This window comes from Phocoena phocoena, chromosome 15 (assembly GCF_963924675.1).
Source record: "Phocoena phocoena chromosome 15, mPhoPho1.1, whole genome shotgun sequence".
NCBI lineage: Eukaryota > Metazoa > Chordata > Mammalia > Artiodactyla > Phocoenidae > Phocoena > Phocoena phocoena.
In genome coordinates, this window is record NC_089233.1 from 64,413,157 (window position 1) to 64,433,419 (window position 20,263).

Sequence of the window (20,263 nt, forward strand, 5' to 3'; positions counted from 1 at the left end):
CTGATGATGCCCTGACAGAAGAACCAAAATCTGATTCTTTTTTTCCCATTTAAAAATTTCAATCCAGGACTTCCCTGGTGGGGCATTGGTTAAGAATCCGTCCGCCAATGCAGGGGACACGGGTTCGATCCCTGGTCCGGGAAGATCCCACATGCTGAGGAGCAGCTAAGCCTGTGTGCCACAACTACTTGTACCCTCACTTCTGGCTCAGTAAATTCCTTTTTTTTTCTTTTTTTTTTTTTTGCCGCACCACGGCATGCAGGGTCTTAGTTCCCCCACCAGGGATCGAACCCCTGCCCCCTGCAGTGGAAGCGCAGAGTCCTAACCACTGGACTGCCAGGGAAGTCCCTGGCTCAGTAAATTCTTTTACCGCCCGCGTTGCCATCCCCATCACCACACTCCGCGGCATTTTAGTGGCGGGTAGGGTGCTCTCTCTGCCCTTTCCGATCTGTCTTCCACCACGTAGCGATCAGCCTACTGACTCCAGGCAATTGAAGGTCCCCAGCCTGGGCTACTCCTCGGCGGGAGGTAAAGGCCTGCGGGACGGGACTCCGACTCGCTGTCGACCTAAGGGGTACGTTCTGGAAACGGTCTTTTCGCCTCTTCAACACTGACTATGGCCTGAGGTCCCTGGAGACCGGGGATTAAAGCGTCCTGGCCGAGGCGACTCTTCCGAAGACCTAAAACCCGGTCCCATACTGAGCGACCATTCCTGCCTGATGGGGTGGCAGTGTCCTTTGGCCCTAGCCTTGAGACTCCTCACTTCCAACGGCTGGCGCAGTCGGCAGCAGCAGCTCGTTGGGGCGAATCCAGGCACACTGTGAGATCCCCTTTCTCTCTACATCCTCCCTTGATGACCGTGCATCCTGATCCATCAACATCTCCAGGTACTTCAAACGAGTCGCCACAAAACCAGAGTTTCCCCCTCTGGGTTGGCCCGAGACCCGCTTCCCTTCCTGGTCTTGGGGTGATTGGCCGGGCCTCAGGAAGCCTCTGTCAGACAGAAGGTGCCTCAAGAAGTCCTCTGTTCGGGGGTAGCCCCAGTCTAGAGTGCAACCTCAGGTCCCTCGCGGACAGGGCATGAGGCCTGTTTCCCTCTAGGGATGCCTTTTGTTGTTTGGTTTTGTTTTGTTAATATTTATTTATTTGGTTGTGCCGGGTCTTAGTTGCAGCAGGCAGGCTCCTTAGTTGCGGCTGGCTGGCTCCTTAGTTGTAGCACGTGGGCTCCTTAGTTGCCGCTGGAACCTGGGTCCCCGGCACTGGGAGCGCGGAGTCTTATCCACTGCGCTACTGGGAAGTCTCTAGAGATGCCTTTTCGGTAGACGCTGTGCCTGGTTAAGGTCCAATATGGGTCTAACACCCTCTATTCTTGCTGACTCACCTTTGGGATGTATTCTTAAAAATTGGACTTGGAAGTTCCCTAGCAGTCCAGTGGTTAGGACTTCGCACTTTCACTGCTGTGGCCCCGGTTTCAATCCCTGGTCTGGGAACAAAGATCCCCAAAGCCTCCCACAAGCCGCACAGTGTGGCCAAAAAAAAAATTGGATTAAATTTGATTTCCAAACTCGCTCCTACATTTGGTTCCGGATCAGGAGGTCTGGCCTCTCAACAGGTCCCTAAACTATAACACCATCCTGCAGCTTGATCTCTTTTGTCAAAACTCGGGAATGACTCTGAGGTCCCCGACATTCAGGCCTTCATGGCCCTGTCACAAAACCCCAAATTATGACAAACCTGTCGCATATGCCTCTCCAAATTCTGCCCTCGAAGCCTGACACAGATATTCTCCAACATCCCTCCTTTAATCTCCCACGCACTCCTCTTAACCCGCTCCCCTCCTACCATTCCCCTTCCTATCCCGACACCCTCTCACCTTCCCACCCCCGTTCAGGTGCCTCATATCTGAACACCCTCAAGCCCCTGAAAATCTCTTGCCTCTCCATGAGGTGGCCAATGGAGAAAAGGGCACTATTCAAGTTCACATCCCCTTGCCTATGTCTGACTTGTCACAAATCAAAACTAAATTGGGATCTTTTGGTCAGGACCTCACCAATTTTATTCGGGAATTCAGAGGAACTCGCGGTGGCTTTCGATCTGACCTGACAGGACATCTATGTTGTCTTGACCACCTGTTGTACCCTAGAGGAAAAGTCCTGTATTTGGTCCCTAGGGTGGGCTTGGGCAGATGAAGCACATGCCTGCACCCCTGACAATGCCCATCCACCTGGGGCTGTCCCTGACACAGAACCAAATTGGACATATCAGGCCACCGACACAGGGCCTACACGAGGACAAGGCCGCTGAGATTACATGATTACCTGCCTAATTGAGGGGATGAAAAAGGCTGTCATCAAGCCAGTAACTTACAACAAACTTCATGAAATAACCCAGGACTTCTCTGAAAACCCTACCTTATTTCAAGCCCGCTTAGCTGAAACTATGCATAAATACACAAACCTAAACCCTGAGAGTCCAGAGGGACTAGCTATTCTGGCCGTTCACTTTACCAGCCAAGCTTCACCTGATATCAGACAAAACTCCAAAAACTTGAACAGGGACCCCAAATTCCCTTTGCCGTCCTATTAGATACGGCCTTCAAGGTCTTTAACAACCGGGAGGAGGCCTCGAGAGTCCAAAGGGCTAAACGGGAAGATGAAAGAGGTAAACAAACGGCAGGCCCAGTATATGGCAACCGCAATTGTTAGCTTGCTGTCCATTTCGGTCACCCCCATGGCTTGTCCCAGCCAACCAAAGGGGACAGCCGCCCTGGCCCATTCCTGCTTCCACTGCAGCCAACCAGGGCTCTTCAGTTGGGAATGTTCCAAGCCTCTAGGGCCTTGTCTCAACTGCAAGCAACGTGGCCACTGGAAACGGGACTGTCCCTTTCTCCCTCAAGGGGGAGGGCCATCCCCCACTCAAAGGCCCCATGCGCCACAGGGAGGTCCCCAAGCCCCAAGGGCCCCTTCCCAGGGACAAATGCTCTTGACGCCCAAGGGTGACCAGAAGAGACCATAAAAGAAGCCCAGTTTCTCTCCCCCAGCAGACCCCCTCTTGGTCTCGCCTGCTGCTCCCTTGCAGTGTATTCAATAAATCTCGCTTTCTACCCTCACTTCTGACCCAGTAAATTCTTTTATCACCTGCGTTGCCAGCCCCATCACCGCACTCCACGGCAATAATGCCATCAGCAGCAACATGGATGGACCTAGAGATTATCATACTAAGCAAAGTAAGTCAGAAAGAGAAAGACAAATACCATATATTACTTATATGTGGAATCTAAAATATGACACAAATGAACGTATCTATGAAACAGAAACAGACTTACAGACATAGAGAACAGACTTGTGGTTGCCAAAGGTGGGGGGGCGAGGATTGGGAGTTCGGGATTAGCAGATGCAAACTAGTATGTATAGGATGGATAAACAACAAGGTTCTACTGTATAGCACAGGGAACTATATTCAATATCCTGTGATAAACCATAATGGAAAAGAATATGAGAAAGAGTATATATATGTTTAACTGAGTAACTTTGCTGTACAGTAGAAATTAACACAACATTGTAAATCAACTATACTTCAATAAAATTTTAAAAAATATCTGTGTGATGTACTCTAAAATTTTTTCTCTCACCCCTCCTAGTGCTGGTAACATCCCACCTGTGGTTTCAGACCCACAAATGGAAAAATTCTACTCTGGCTATTTTGGCCTTCTCTCAGTTTCTCAAACACACCGTGTTTTTTTATGCCTCAGGCCCTTTGCTCTTGCTGTTCCTTCTTATTCCTCACTCATCCCTAGCTCTTTCGATGGCTAGAAATCATGTTTTTTGCTTAACACCTGCTCAAAAAATCTTTCCTAGTACACCCAGCATGGTAGGTTTTCTCCATTACTTCCCCTTACCACTCTATTTCTGCCATAGCACTCATCACAATCTATAATAGCCTTTTTGTTGAATTCTTACTTTCTGTCTACTAGAATGAAAGCTCAACGAGGGTCCTTTTTGATCCTGTTAACCAGTTTATCCCCAATATCCAGAATAATGTCAGGCACCTGAGAGGCATGCAAATTGTTGACGGAAGAGATAGGCAAGCAGACTCAGCTATGGAAATCAAGTGGAGCGGTAGTCTTACTCCACAATTCCCAAGTACAGATTGGAATTCTCCCTGAGCCTCTCATAAACTCACAGAATAAATAGAGGAAGGTGATTTTATTTCTCTAATTTGCAAATTAACAATTTTTTTAAAAGAAACATAAATTAGTACAATAATAGGTAGAGTCATACACATATTTCTGGCTCCATTAGGTCAAAAGAAAAGAAGGACAAGAACACAAAGGAGACAAGCCTTCTAAGAAACTTGCTGTTCAGTCTATAGTCAACATGAAAAGGTAGCCTTTGGAGCCACAAAAAAGATGAAATCGTAGATGATTATGCTTGATTCTGAAGGAGTCAATCTCTCTGAGCAGCAGTAAGCAACAACTCAAATGTCCAAGTAGAGCATCAGGGTCCCTGAACAAAGAGCCTTCTTCTGGTTCCTCGGGCTCCCCCCACCAAGGGTATGGGCTCCCCAAGCAGTAGCAATATCATTCATAGCAAATGTCCCTCCTGTTTCAGGATGAGAACGTCCACTCACTACAAGACCACAGAAGGACTCCTGGAGAGAAATGGGTAGTGTTCCCCACCAAAGGAGCTGAGGCTGGAGAAAGATAGTTTTCTCATGTTTCTGTCTTGGAAGCAGGCCAATGCTGAAGTCAACCGGGCTATACCAATTCTGGTGTGAACATGGAGCAGCCACTGGGGGTAACAAGGTACCTGGCTGTGCGTGGGTTGATGAGGCAGGAGATGCCAGGCCAGCACAAAGTCAGAGGCCCACTCTTCTAGTGTTGGGTCCACTTGATGCTCTTGAGGTCAATGCCATCCTGCACCATCTCCCAGAGAGGGCTGCCAAAGAGAAGAGGTATTTGGATGAGTGAAGGCTTAGGAAGCAGCCAGCACTGGCTACTAGGCTGTAAGCCTTGACTTGCCTCCATCTGCTCTTGTCTCTTCTCTACCTCCTTGCCCTGACAGACCCCAACACAAGAGGTTATCAAGTCTTTCTCAGCTATATGTAAGCAACAACTACTGAAGCCCGCGTGCCACAACTACTGAAGCCCGTGCACCTACAGCCTGTGCTCCGCAACAAGAGAAGCCCCTGCTCGCCGCTGCTATAGAAAGCCAACATGCAGCAAAGAAGACCCCACGCGGCCAAAAAAAAACAACAAAAAAAACCCTAAAGAACTGAATAAATTCAGATGTTTTTCATTATTTAATTAAATTTTATTTATTTGGCTGCATGGCTTGTAGGATCTTAGTTCCCTGACCAGGGACTGAACCCGTGCCCCCTGCAGTGGAAGTGCAGAGTCTTTTTTTCTTTGAACAGAGAACAGGAGTATTTATTTATTTATTTTAAAATTTATTTATTTATTTATTTATTTTTGGCTGTGTTGGGTCTTCGTTTCTGTGCGAGGGCTTTCTCTAGTTGTGGCAAGTGGGGGCCGCTCTTCATCACAGTGCGCGGGCCTCTCACTATCGTGGCCTCTCTTGTTGCGGAGCACAGGCTCCAGACGCGCAGGCTCAGTAGTTGTGGCTCACGGACCTAGTTGCTCCGCGGCACGTGGGATCTTCCCAGACCAGGGCTCGAACCCGTGCCCCCTGCATTAGCAGGCAGATTCTCAACCACTGCACCACCAGGGAAGCCCTGAAGTGCAGAGTCTTAACCACTGGACCGCCAGGGAATTCCCCGTTATTTTATTTTATTTATTTATTTAAAATTTTTTAAATTTATTTTTATTTTTGGCTGTGTTGGGTCTTCGTTGCTGTGTGCGGGCTTTCTCTAGTTGTGGCGAGTGGGGCTCTGTTGTGGTGCGCGGGCTTCTCACTGCGGTGGCTTCTTTTGTTGCAGAGTACAGGCTCTAGGTGCTCAGGCTTCAGTAGTTGTGGCTCGCGGGCTCTAGAGCGCAGGCTCAGTAGTTGTGGCGCATGGGCTTAGTTGCTCCGCGGCATGTGGGATATTCCCGGACCAGGGCCCAAACCCGTGTCCCCTAAATTGGCAGGCGGATTCTTAACCACTGCGCCACCAGGGAAGTCCAGTTCTTTAGTTTTTTTTTTGTTTGTTTGTTTTGTTTTGTTTTGTTTTGCTGTACGCGGGCCTCTCACTGTTGTGGCCTCTCCCGTTGCGGAGCACAGGCTCCGGATGCGAAGGCTTAGCGGCCATGGCTCACGGGCCCAGCCGCTCCGCGGCATGTGGGATCCTCCCAGACCAGGGCATGAACCCGTGTCCCCTGCATCGGCAGGCGGACTCCCAACCACTGCGCCACCAGGGAAGCCCCAGTTCTTTAGTTTTTAAAGACACCTTTTCATACTCTGAAAACAAGTAGCCAAGAGGATCCACTTTCCCGCTTTGTGGTATCTCTAAATCCTAAAATTCAAGGATTCTCAAACTTTAATTTCTGGCAGTGTGAATACACAGCCTAAGGATAAGAGAGGAGCCAGCACAGCAATTTCTTCCAAAGGGTCTCTGGTACAATAGTGCATACCTCATTTCTCGAAGACGCTTCACATGGTAAATGCACTTCTCCACTGTGTAGTCTACTTCCTCCTCTGTAGTGAAACGGCCGATTCCAAACCTGAAAAAGACACAGAGAGGAGCTCTGCATCAGACCTGTGGCACCAGGGTAAATTCATTCAGCAAATACTCAATGAGGATCTACTCCACAAAAGACATGGAGAGAACATGGTCCTTCCCCTAGAGGGCAGAGTTTCTCCGAACATGGTCTGTGCGCCACCTGAGAATCACTCTAGAAGTTTCCTACTCCTTCTCCAAACCTAATGAATCAGAATCTCTAGTGTGGCACTCAGACCTCTTCATCTTTCACAGACTTCCCAGGTGACAGTCAATGAGGTCTGCGAAACACTGCTCGAGAAACTTTCATGAAGAATGAAGAAGGGATAAGTTTAACTAAATTGAGGAAGACTCTAACAGGAGAAGAATAATACAAAAGAGGATGCCTTCCATAAATGCTGCAGCTCAAATGACTGACCTGATAGAAGAGTGAGCTAAATCCTCATCAGTGCCAATTGCTCGAAGGACGTAAGAGGGCTCCAGGGATGCAGAGGTGCAGGCACTGAGGAGAAAGACACAGAGCCTTGCTCAGTTCAGCAATAAATCTGCTTTTGGCCACAAACCTCCAGTCTTGCTCCCACCCCCAGACCCCTGGAGTCATACCATGGAGACAAAAGAGACATTCTAATCTGACACAGCGAAAGGGCCAGACGCTGCTAGCTGCTCTGGCCCCTGTGGAGGATAACCTCCTTGAGAAGGACACTGCCAGAGCATGACAGAGCATGATACCACGTGAGCTAGGTGTGACACCAAGAGGCAGCAGAGCACCAGGTGCTCACTCCCCTACAACCAAATGCATTATCTGTACAGGCCTGGACAGCAGCTAAACCCTTGGTGGCCTCTGAAGCATCCTTGAACTCTGGAGGCCTGTAAGAGAACTACCAGAATAACACTATACATGCATCTCCTGGGACCACAAAAGGCACAAAACTCTACCACAGGAGGCCCTCCTAGGGTGGCAAACTTTAGCCTGTGCCCAGCCAGCTAAAATTAGGTGCTTACAAAATGACTTTTACTCTCAACTAAGAGCTCTTGTGCCTGTCATCTCCACAATGGGAAGCTTATTAACCTAACACTTAAAGCCAGACTAACTGGTCCTGCCACAGTCCCTGTCTATCCAATCCAACTCACCTTCCCGAGGATAAGGCAACATCCTTGAGTGCCATCAGCAGACTCTCCCCTTCCACATATGCAAAGGAGAGGTTGATACAGCCTGGAAGAGTGAATTACTATGAGAGAAGGCTCAGAGTCTCCAGCTCTTCCAGATGGGGACAGAATGGGCACGTCTGTACCTGGGTAATGGTGCTCAGGGTCCCCATTCATCACCACGTCTGGAAGGCTCTTCATTATCTTCCGTGTCAGTCGTTCTGCTAACTTGGAGATCCGCTTGTGGTCATACTGAGGAGCAGGCAAGGGAGGACTAAGCATAGTGACCATTAACAGCTCAGAAACACACAGGACGAGGAGCCCTGCCCGGTGCCCAGAAGTGACTGTGCATCTGACCCACCTATTGCCCTGTGTTGCTCATGGAGACCACTGTATCCCCAGCACTGAGCACAGAGATGCTCAATAACTGGACAGATGGTTTCAATAACCCAGAATAAATGAGCTGATAACTACTGAAGGGCCTGGATGTTGGAGCCCATAACACCTCCCTCAATAAGATGCCAGCAGCACTGGGACAAAGATGGTTTTCTTAAACCTCCTCTTCTGGCAAAGATCTGACCCAGTCATGCCCAGAAGCCTCAACACAGGAGACCCAGCACAGGGGAAGAATCTGTGGGAGGGAACTGCTCTCCGCATACCTCCATCTCTTGCTGTGCCACCTCACACGCAGCCCCCAGCCCCACCACCAAGGGTGTTGGGACTGTCCCAGACCGCATGCCCCGCTCCTGCCCCCCTCCACTCTGCAGGGCCTCCACACGCACACGGGGCCGGCGGCGAATGTAGATGGCACCAACCCCTGGGAAACAAAGTTTATTACAAAAAAAGAGAAAAAGGAAAATGCAGATGAAACAAAATATCACTTTTCAAAGGGGTCAAAATATTCTTTCAACTTTTCTGTAAGCTTGACATTTTTCAAAAAAAAAAGATTGGGGGAAAAGAAGAAACAGCAGCAAAAGCATAATATTTATCAAAATTATTTTATACCAGAAAGAGTGACAGCCAAAATGGTTTAAAGTAGCTCCCTATGCATGTATAAAATGACATCATGCAATGCAGCATTATTCATAATAGCAAAAAATTGGAAACAACTTAGATGTCCATAATCAGGAAAATGGGCAAATAAATTATGGTACATCCATGCCTGAAATTCAAAGGAGGTGTATAAAAGAATGAGGAAGCTCCTGTACTACCACTATAAAATCTCCAAGATACATTGTTAGAACACTGGTGAAATGTGAATAATGTCTGTACTTTAGTTTAAAAAAATTAAAGATGCATTGTTAGGTGAAGATGCAATGAGTGTAGTATGCTACCGTTTGAGTAAAAAGGGGAAGGGGGGAAGTATATATGTGATTATAAATGTATTTATTTATTTATTTTTGGCCACGTTGGGTCTTGGTTGCCGTGCATGGGCTTTCTCTAGTTGCAGTGGGCGGGGCCTACTCTTCGTTGTGGTGTGCGGGCTTCTCATTGCGGTGGCTACTGTTGTTGTGGAGCACGGGCTCTAGGTGGCGCGGGCTTCAATAGTTGTGGCACGCGGGCTCAGCAGCTGTGGCTCGTGGGCTCTAGAGCGCAGGTTCAGTAGTTTCAGTGCACGGGCTTAGTTGCTCCACGGCATGTGGGATCTTCCCAGACCAGGGCTCAAACCCGTGTCCCCTACACTGGCAGGCAGATTCCTAAACACTGTGCCACCAGGGAAGTCCCATATATGTGATTATAAATGCATAAAATAGGTCTAGAAAAATACTCAAGAAACTGTCTCCCTAGGGGGAACTGCATGGCTTAGAGACAGAGGTGAGAGACTTTCCACAGTGTACTTTTTTGCAGCTTTTGAATTTTGAACCATATTACCTTGTCTAAATAGAATAAAAATTTTTAATTTAGAAAAAAATTAAAACCTTGAGGGGAAAAAAAGGGGAGAAGTCAGAATGGAAGTAAAAATTAGCATAATCTCCTAGGGTCTATCAAAACTTAAAAACGTATACAACTTGTGACTCAGCAAGTCTGTTTATAGGAATTTCATACCAAAATATGAGCATGAATGTACAAAGATATTCACTAAGTAGCCAAGGGTTTTGAATAGAGTGAGCACTTGCTGAAGGTCACCTTCTCCCTCACAGAACAACTACTGACTTATTGAGGCAGAGACTACAGGTACCATAGCAAGTAAGGCAATGGTTCCCAAATTTATTATGAAGGACCCTAGTTTTAAAATAATTTATGTGCCAAACTGCATTTATTAAGAAATATTTCATTTCCCCATTAAAATAAAATCAAATTCAAGTATCCTACACTGTCTGAATCTCTGCAGTTCCCAGGTTCAGAGAGTCAGTGCTCAGATACTACATCTGGATAGTGAAGGATACAATGTTATCTAAATCTATTTAGATCCTGAGTTCAGCAAGCAAGAGTTTGGATAGTGAGGGATACCTGTACATGTTTACGGGCTGATCAGAGCTTCTGCTCAATATGAGTTAATTTTATCAAAACAGATTTATGTACAAAAAAAGCCAATAAGCCAATTTTAGTTAAAGATAGAACACCTGTTGGGCTTACAAAAACACGCTTTACAACCTCTGGGAGCCTTTAGAAGAAGTCTCTCTTATATACTTCCAGGAGTTATCACACCTTTTTCCACAAGGTGTACATCCAGATGACACACCCCGCAGACACAGCAAGTGTACTGGCATAACCAACCACCACAGGCCCTCACCCAAGAGACAGAGGAGGAGTTGTTCATTTTGGATGGGTACCTCCATAAAATAGAGGACAATAGTCTCTTCCCAAAGATTGGGGTGCAGAGGCAGAATTCCACCTAGAAAACATTCCTAGGCCAATAGGACCATAGGAAACAGACAAGTATCCTTGAGAGATTAATAGGAGCAAAGACTACTAAAACTAGGAACAAACACCAAGAAACATAAAAGCCCATACAATCTTCCCCTAAGGCTAAAGCAAGACACGAGGGAATGAAGAACTCAAAGAATATTGATCTGCAAATCACAGTGGGGTAGACAAGATAACTGGACTTATCCAGCTCATTTGATATGACAAAACCTTTGTTCCTCAACCAAATTAACATCTACATGAAAGTATTTTCTAAAGAGACCAGTGAAGAATGGCCTGCTATATAGTAACTGCTAGAAGCTACCAATAAGCACATGTTCCTAGCTATTGCTAAATGACACTTGCATTCTGCAGGGCACTCTGAATATACAATTTCCTCTGAGAGCAGTGAGAGTCCCCAATGAGTCCCAGGAACACCTGTCAAAGAGTTTGCCGGGAGGTCCAGAGAGGAGGAACTCTAGGAGGGGCTAGTACCTTTCGGACCATAGATTTTGTGACCACTGATGCTCATGAGATCAATTTTCATGTCGTTGACGTCGAGTGGGATTTTTCCAACAGCCTGGGCTGCATCAGTATGGAAATACACCTTTCTGGAACTGCAAATGTGCCCTGAGAAAACAACAAAGGGGAAGAACCAGAGCACAATGTTAGGAAGTAACCTGGCAGTGGTCCCACAATGTACCATGAGATCTAAGGCAAAATTATACATGGCATTGGCCACTAGCCACATAGTAAATCACTTCTCTCTCTTTCTGTCTCTGTCTCTCATTCTCAGCTCTAGTGTCCTTGACTAGAATAAACAAGAGCAAGTGCAAAACACCCAATCAAAACACCCCCGATATTCTGATTCATAAGACTCTTCCTACCTCATTAACACTGGCCTTTCAATATATCAGATTAACTTTTAGATCCTTTTGATTTAAAAGAAGCAAAGATTAACAGATCTATTTGCTAATGTACCTAAGAGGTTACAGGGCGAGTGCCTCTGGCTCTATGAGCATAGTAAAAGAGATGTTCTAAAACAAAAAAGGTAAAAGAGGAAGAGAAAAAAGGTGGAGGTTTTTTGTTTTGTTTTCTGCACCAAGTGCAATAAAATGAAAACAACATACAGGGTACTACACCTGGATTCAAATACTAGCTGTGCTACTTACAATATGTCCTTGAACAAGGAACTGAAGCTCTCTCTCTCTTAGCCTCCTTACCTCATTCTATAAAGTGTTACAGCTCCTAGTCCAGTCCTGCTCCTCAGATGGATCTCAGTGGTGGGCAAGCGTCAGGGTCCACCCATGATACTCACCTATTTCTGCAATGGGCTGCTTCACTCCAATCTCATTGTTCACAGTCATGACTGAGACCAGACTGGTATCCGGCTGGATGGCAGCCTCTAGTTCCTAAGAACATCAGGAGTAAGGAAACTATATAGTACCAACAAAGTCCTCCCTAACTCAGAATGTATGCAAGCTTAGTCTTGAAAAGGGGCCTTTCACTACACACCTACCGGAGTGGGTAAAATTAAAATAGTGACAACACAAAATGCTGGCGAGGAGGCAAAGAAACTGGATCACTCATATACTACTGGTGGGAACCTAAAATGGTACAACCACACTGAAAAACAGTTTGGTAGTTTTTGTTTCTTATAAAACTAAACATGAAATTACCATATGACCCAGTAATTGCACTCTTGGGCATTACCTCAGGGAAATGTAAACTTAAATTCACACCAAAAAACCGATACATAAATGTTCATGGTAGCTTTATTCATAATAGCCAAAACCTAGAAACAACCCAGATGTCCTTCAACAGGTAAATGGTTAAAGAAACTGTGTACTTCCATTACATGGAACACTATTCAGCAATAAAAAGGTACAGACTACTGAGACATGCAACAACTTAAATGACTCGCCAAAGACTTATGCTAAATTAAAAGAGCCAATCCCAAAAGGTTACGTACTATATTATTCCATTTACGTAACATTAGTGAAAAGACAAAATTAAAGAAATGGAGATCAAATTAGTGGTTTTAAAAGAAGACCATGGGACTTCCCTGGTGGTCCAGTGGTAAAGAATCCACCTTACAATGCAGGCGGATCTGATCTGGGTTTGATCCGTGGTCAGGGAAGTAAGATCCCACATGCCATGGGGCAACTAAGCCCATGCACCACAACTACCGAGCTCGCGCGCCCTGGAGCCTGCGTGCCACAACTAGAGAAGAGAAAACCCGCAGGCCGCAACTAGAGAGAAGCCCGCGCACCACAATGAACAGCCTGCGCGCCGCAACGAAAGATCCTGCGTGCCTCAACAAAGATCCTGCGTGCCACAACTAAGGCCCGACGCAGCCAAAATTAAAATAATTAATTAATCAATCTTAAAAAAAAGAGACCATGAAGCGTCATTGTAGTGATAGTTACAATGAAACTACACATGTGATGAAACTGCATAGAGCTAAACACACACACAAGTGCGTACAAGTAAAACTGGGGAAATCAGAGCAAGATGGATAGATTCTATCAACATCAATATCCTGGTTGTAATATTATACTATACTTCTGTAAGATGTTATCATTAAGGGAAACTGATAGAGGGTACATGAGATCTCTCTGTATTACTTCTGACAACTACATGAGAATCTATAATTATTTAAAAGTTTAATAAAAAAAAGAGGGGGAGCCTTTCCTACATAAGGTTGTCAGAGTAAAAAGCAGCAAAGAACAAAGTAAGTAGTAAAAAACAAGGCTACTATTTTCAACACTGAGGTAGGGACCACATTTGACTAAAATATTTATCTTAAAGAAATTAGTAATCAACCTCCCAACATCTATTATGCTTTCCCTGACACTGGTCTAATGTAGGTTCTCAATGTTATGTTTCTCTTAGTTTCTTGTTTACTTCCTTTATTGCATATATCCCAATTCATAATTATTTCATTTATGTGTTTGTTTACATGTTAACTGTCCCCTTCACTAGAATATAAGTTCCTTGAAGGCAGGGACTAACATCCTACTTAATGGTGAAGCTTTCATCTAAGATCAGGAAGAAAACAAGGGTATCTGCTCTCACCACTTTTATTCAACTGGGCAAAAAAAAGAAATAAAAGCCCTCCAGGTTGCAAAGAAAATAGTAAAATTATCTCTATTTGCACATCACAGGGATCTGTCCAGGGATGGATTTGTCTAGAGATGTCTAGGGATGCTGATATCCAAAATTTGGTGGAGAAGATACCTGGACCCAAAATTGACATATAAAGATATTGGCCAAAAAGGGAAATATTATTCACAAAAACTACACCTACTCTTTTGAAGGATGAGAAACATCAGTGCAGGGAGAAGGAGGGCAGAGCTTTCCCGCGGTGGCTGTCACACAGACCAGGAAGCACCAACAAAGCTGAGAAACAAATCTTCCACAGAAAAGGAGGACGCTACACACTCAAGGGGAACATACTCTGAGTCACACTGCAAGGCCTATTTCTCTAAACCCCTCCGTCACCATTAGATCTAGTCCTTCAAGCTCCAGCTGAGGCTGAAGAGATAGATTTATAGGCTGAAGCCAGGCTCCTCCTATTTTGTCCCTCCTACCTTCAGGTCGATGATCCCACTCTTCTTCACTGGGAGGTAGGTGACCTGAAAGCCCTCAGCTTCCAGTGAACGGCAGGAGTCCAAGACACATTTGTGTTCTGTCTGCGTGGTGATCAAGTGCTTTTTCCGTGATCTGTAGAACCTGGCCACCCCCTAGAAATTGGCAGTGGTGAAAGGAAGAAGAATATACTCAGAGAGACAGCAGTGACTTCCATCCTAGTTGTAGGGAGTAAGTGGACAAAGGCAGCATGCTCCAACATCAATTATCTGACACCAATTGCATGTCCTATAATTCAATTTAATTCTGACACTAACTATCCCAAATTAGCGCAAATCCCACAGGTTAAGGGCCTCAGTCCCGCAAGACTGCCTCCACTTCAGATGCCAGCCGTAAGGCCTAGGTGTCACAAGTCACCCACCCATACTTCCCCAGCTGGCTACAAATACAGGGCTTCCCACAGTCCCCTAAGGTTCAATAATTCTCTATGATTCACAGAACTCAATGAAAACACTATATTACTATCATAGCTTTATCACAAAGGATACAACCCAGGAACAGCCAAATGGAAGAGATGCACAGGGTAAGTTCTGGGGCAGGGAGGGGCACAGAGTTTCCATGCCCTCTCTCCGTAAATCTAAGAATGCCACCTTCCAGTACAACCATGAGTTTGCCAACCTGGAAGCTCCTCTGAGTTTTGTTTTCCAGAGTTTTTATGGGGGTTTCATAACACAGGCACAACTGATTAAATCATTGGCCATATGACTGGACTCAATCTCCAGCCCCCCTCTCTTCCCCAGATGAAAGTTACAACTCTCTAATCACATTCTTGGTCCTTCTGGAGTGGCCAGCATGTCCCTTGAAACTATCTAAGGGCCCACCATGAATCACTTCATCACCAGAAACTCAGGTATGGCAAAGGGGCTTGTAATGAATAACAAAACACATTCCTAGCATTCAGGAAACTGCAAGGTTTTAGAAGCCCTGTGCCAGGAACACAGGACAAAGACCAAATATATTTTTTATTGTACCATAGGTGGAAAATGGGGAACATTGCTATCCTTGCATACCAGGAAAAGTCTGTCTCTTTTATTTCTATTTAAATACAAAACATGCAAATATGGTGATACCCAAAGCTGGCAGTGCAGAAGTGAAACTCATAGACGCATTCCTTGCTGATAGCATTATTTACACTATAATCTCTTCAGAAATCATTTACAAAGATGTCTTAAAAGCTGAATTCACACTCTTTACTGTGATTCCTCTTTTGGGAATTTACCTTAGGGCAGCGGTCCCCACCCTTTTTGGCCCAGGGACCGGTTTCATGGAAGACAGTTCTTCCATGGATGTTGGGGGAGGGGCAGGGTTCAGGCAGTAATGAGAGCGATGGGGAGCGGCAGATGAAGCTTCACTCGCTCGCCCGTCTGCCGCTCACCCCCTGCTGTGCAGCCTGGTTCATAGACCGGTAGCGGTCCATGGCCCCGGGGGTTGGGGACCCCTGCCTTAGGGAAATATTTCAAAGGATAGATGAAGCTTTAGAGACAAAATATGCTTTAGTTATATTTACAATCCTTAAAAAAATAGATTAAACACCAACAACAAAGAAATGAACAGTAAACTGCAATAACACAACTCCATGAAAAAGAATATAGTTAGTTATATTAAAAACTATCGAGTTTGAAATGGAAAAACATAGGATATGTTATTAATGGTTACAGAAGAATAAATGTAGCATGCTACAATATGTGAAAATATTAAAAGCAAATTCATATGTATGTATAATTTGTTTTCTGGAACAATACTAAACAGACTTGAGGTCAGAATAGGGGAGGAAGAAGTGGAAGACCTACACTTTATTTTAAACCTTTCCATAGGGTTAAAAAAAAAAATCTCACCACATATGCATGAATTCCTTTAAAAAAATTAAAATAAATAAAATGTGCAACCCAGTCCCTCCCAGAGCTTATAAGAATACTATTTTAAAAGCAGAATATGAAACTAATTAGGCCAAAACTATAACTACATAAAAACTGTATGTTCTTGAGGACAAGGAACATAAAAATGAAAACATTAGAAGTTCCCTCCCCACCTCCTATCTCACTTACCCAAATCCTCTAACAGCAGACAGATATTTACTCTACCCTTCCAGGAGACCAGAGGAAAGCTGTCGCAACTACTCTAGCAATCCTTGGCCTCTAGGTTTGGGAATCTGCAGAAACCTTCAAAGCAAACATTTTCTAAGTTCTGAAAATGCTCCCCATTCCAGAAACCATTCTCATCTTTGGAGAGACCACACCCCTGGCTCTGTGGCCTCTGCAGTCCCAAGGAAGGATACCTTCCTTCTAAAGGGATCAGGCAGAGTACTGATGACTCTGGAACCTGGCCTATGTCTAGGCCTCCTTTACTCAGTCCAAGGTCAGAAAAGCCATACTTGCAACACAGGTGAGAGACAGTGGTGAGAGGGGGTAGAGCCAGAGTTGAACCTACAGCAGCCCACAATTTATCAGAGCCTTGGTATTTACACAAGTGACCCTGGCAACCAGATCCAGTCAGACGTGTTTATGTTCTGTGAAACACCGACATGACTACTGAGACTGGAATTTTACTTTTGTTAGCACCGAAGATCCGGTAGGTCCTAAGGATAGAGTGACTAATCTCAGAATGGATGATCAAGTGAATGTCTGCAGACGGCACCACAGCAACCAGTACAAAATGGGGACATCTAAAGAAAACAGGAGGAACTTGCTGCAGACAGATCTAATCAGAAAGAAAGGGAAGGCTGAGAGGAAGGCAGCCCTGAAATCACAGATATGTGTGAAGCTGGTAACAAGAAGCAGAGAAATATATCCAATTACAAGTGTATTCTGGACTTCACTGTGACTAGATCAAAAGGATGGGGAAAAGGCTTGAGTCACCATTATTTACTCTTTGAAGTAGCTGCCATCCAAAACACCACATGGTTGATGGTCCAAGAGCCACCTCCTTTCCTATCCAACTACCTCACTGAACTCAGTTCAACAGGAGCAAAGACTTAAGATAGAGTAGACTGCAAAGGGCTGAAGGAAGCAACAAATCAGAAAGAGTATGTGTATTTTCTTCACAATAGGGTGAAAGTGGGTAGCTGGGAAATATATATGAGCCTAAATGATGGCAGGACACCACCTCCCAGGTCAGGAAAGCCCAGATATGCCCTTTGGTTCCCTTCTCTTACCTTAATTGCTATGTTGTTGGATTCAGTAGCGCCACTAGTGAAGATAATCTCACGAGGATCAGCCCCAATCAGAGATGCTACTTGCTGCAAGCCAAGAAACAAAAATAAGTAGCATCAGTTCCCTAGGCTGGAATGCAGCTGCAGAGACAACTAAGACAAAGGTCTGGAGCAAGAAGAGCTCCACTGCATTCTATCAACTGCTCAAGAAGCAGCTCTGTACCCACTAGAATCAGACAAGGGGATGTATTCAGCTACATCCCAGATCCCAGGCTCTTTTCCAGCCCAATACAAAATAATAACTTTGGTGTTTTTGAAAAAGCACTTATTGAGCTCTTAGTATGTATACACATCATGTTAATAAACACATCACCAGGGCTTCCCTGGTGGTGCAGTGGTTGAGAATCTGCCTGCCAATGCAGGGGACACGGGTTCGAGCCCTGGTCTGGGAAGATCCCACATGCCGCAGAGCAACTAGGCCCGTGAGCCACAACTACTGACCCTGCGCGTCTGGAGCCTGTGCTCTGCAACAAGAGAGGCTGCGACAGTGAGAGGCCCACGCACCGCGATGAAGAGTGGACCCCGCTTGCTGCAACTAGAGAAAGCCCGCGCACAGAAACGAAGACCCAACACAGCCAAAAATAAATAAATATATAAACACGTCACCAGAACTGTCTGATTTAATCCACCCAATAACCTCAAGAAGTAGGAACTACTACAATTTCTATTTTCTTTTTCTTTCTTTCTTTTTTTGGCCATGTTGGGCGGATCGCAAGATCTTAGTTCCCCAACCAGGGATCAAACCCAGGCCCTTCCCAATCTCCATTTTCAGTGTGAGGAAACTGAGGCTTCGAGAAATCAGATAACTTGCCAAAGGTCACTTAGCTAGGAAATGTGGGAACTAATCAAATGCCTTCAGAGGGACTCCAAAGGCCTGTTCTTTGAATCTCTTCCTGAGAGAGCCCCAAGCCATTTCCACCTCCACCCACAGCTACAAAAAAAGAAATGCCTCCCACTGACCCTCTGACATCAGAACCTCCTGGAGTCCTCTGTACTAACCTGGCGAGCACGTTCCATGGCTGCCTCACTCTCCCAGCCATAAGCATGTGTCCGGGAATGTGGGTTCCCATAGTAGTTGACTAGGTAAGGGAGCATGGCATCAAGCACCCGAGGGTCCTGAGCATAACAGAATAGATCAGTCTCCTTGAGCCCATAGTTTACTCGGGCCCCACTCCATCCCCTGAGACCTGCCCAACCTGCCTCAGCACACTCCCAACCCTTCAGACCCTGCCTAGATTAGGCCTCAAACATTCTTCCATCCCCTCAGGTACTAACCAAATTTTAGCCTAATATACTCCCCTACCAACCCATCTTAAATCAGATTATTCTACCATCTGCTCAGATAATCTACAAACATTGCCCTGTCCTGATAGCCGTGTCTGCAGGTGTTTCCACTCCTGCCAAGAAATGTGATCTATGAGAGCCCAGGACATGACAGAGTCCACATGTTGATGAAAACGTGCATTAATATTCAAGTGTTTATCATGCGCCAGGCGCTGTTCTAAGGGCTACTTTATGTCTTTTAACCTATTTAATTCTTGCCCAAATTCACGTAGTAAGTAGCAATCCGGCTAATTCCAGAGCCTATGCTTTTAACTACTACCAGAGTGCCTGCACTGAGTGATGTGTCCAAGACCAACAGCTAGTAAGTAGTAAAGCCATTTCTACAGGATTACAGCTTAAGCCTCCTGACTCCTGGCTCATTGCTTTTCCCAACACACAGTTCTCAATGGCTCTTACTTCTACAGGGATTCAGCCATTTCTGTGCATTGCCACTTCTACAATATAATTCCTAAAAACAGCTTGGGGAAAGCTGCCCCTCAATCCTTACCAGAGGAGTTGTAGCTTGCACATCCATATACAGAGGTCGCAGCACTGATTCCGCCTCCGGAGCAGTGGCTGCATCTGAGGGAACAGCAGACTGGGGAGCATGGTCTACAACTGACAAAAAATAGAACGGAGTGGCCACGTGAGAGGATGCAACTCTGCACACAGGGCATCCAAGACAGCAGAAGGTAAAAGCTGGATGGAGGTGAGATAAATTTAAGGGGTGCTGAGGTCGAATCTCAGTGGAAAAGGAAACAAAACATCAGAAAACTTGAGCCAACTGTAAAAAGAGGTAAGGGAGAGAGACAGGGTTCTTGGAGGGGGGTGCTGAGACAACATTCAAATTGCATAGTTGGGAGTGAGGAGACCTCTGAAAGGGCAAAGCCACTGAGAAGGAATGTGGAGACGGTATGTAAGATCTCCTTCAAAGGTTACTGGCTGGACGACTGGCATCTCTAAAATTTGGCCAGGAGAGGTCCGAAGGCCGAGCATCAAGGGCTCTGAGGGCCTGCAGGGAAGGATCTGAAGTGCGGGAGGGGGGCGCGCGGCGAAGTCAACCGTTCGGAGGGCCGGCATGAGAAAGTTTGAGGGGTGCAGCCAAGAGGAAGGGTCAGAGGGTCTGGGTAGCGGGCGGAAGAGGGAGGCTCCTGAATATGCAGGTGCGTCTCCGCGCCCAGGGGAGAGATCCTCGCCTCCGGGGAAGTGGCAGCGAGCGAGCCCCGGAGCGTACCGCGCAGGCGCAGCCCCCGAGTGGGTGCCTTCGCCCTCGGCCACAGAGCGGCGGGGGCGGCCGCGGCCACCAGCCTCCAAGAGGTTCTCAGTAGCATCATCTCGGTGGCAGCCGTGCGCCCGAAGCGGCTGCAGTCCCCAGCTACAGGCCCCCGGAAGTACTACTCCGCGCCCCGGAAGCGGTTCCTCTGACCGCGA

At 46.1% G+C, this 20,263-nt stretch overlaps 1 protein-coding gene across 2 annotated transcripts; it reads right to left on the bottom strand.

Moving 5' to 3' along the window:
* Positions 1-4,190: 4,190 nt before the first annotated feature.
* Positions 4,191-20,247, bottom strand: NFS1 (NFS1 cysteine desulfurase). Of its 2 annotated transcripts, XM_065893699.1 has the most exons (13): positions 20,067-20,247; positions 19,341-19,450; positions 18,509-18,625; positions 17,453-17,536; positions 14,244-14,396; positions 11,969-12,062; positions 11,146-11,280; positions 8,463-8,620; positions 7,950-8,055; positions 7,789-7,870; positions 7,076-7,159; positions 6,572-6,661; positions 4,191-4,937 (listed from the first exon to the last, which is right to left on the bottom strand). In XM_065893699.1, exons 1-13 carry the CDS (start codon positions 20,164-20,166, stop codon positions 4,874-4,876), a joined length of 1,377 nt encoding a protein of 458 aa, XP_065749771.1. In that variant the 5' UTR covers positions 20,167-20,247; the 3' UTR covers positions 4,191-4,873. The 2 variants fall into 2 exon arrangements, with proteins under 2 accessions (XP_065749771.1, XP_065749772.1); XM_065893700.1 differs by lacking the exon at positions 14,244-14,396 and having other exon boundaries at positions 4,874-4,937; positions 20,067-20,163.
* Positions 20,248-20,263: the final 16 nt, after the last annotated feature.

Bases quoted from the DNA above. Each gene is read 5' to 3' on its own strand.
- NFS1 (XM_065893699.1), bottom strand. From the start codon at position 20,166: ATGATGCTACTGAGAACCTCTTGGAGGCTGGTGGCCGCGGCCGCCCCC. The intron at 17,537-18,508 runs GTTAGTACAGAG...CTTGGCTTGCAG, and splicing joins CCATGGAACGTGCTCGCCAG to CAAGTAGCATCTCTGATTGG. The intron at 8,621-11,145 runs GTACTAGCCCCT...TTTGTTTCCCAG, and splicing joins CAAAATCTATGGTCCGAAAG to GGGTTGGTGCCATCTACATT.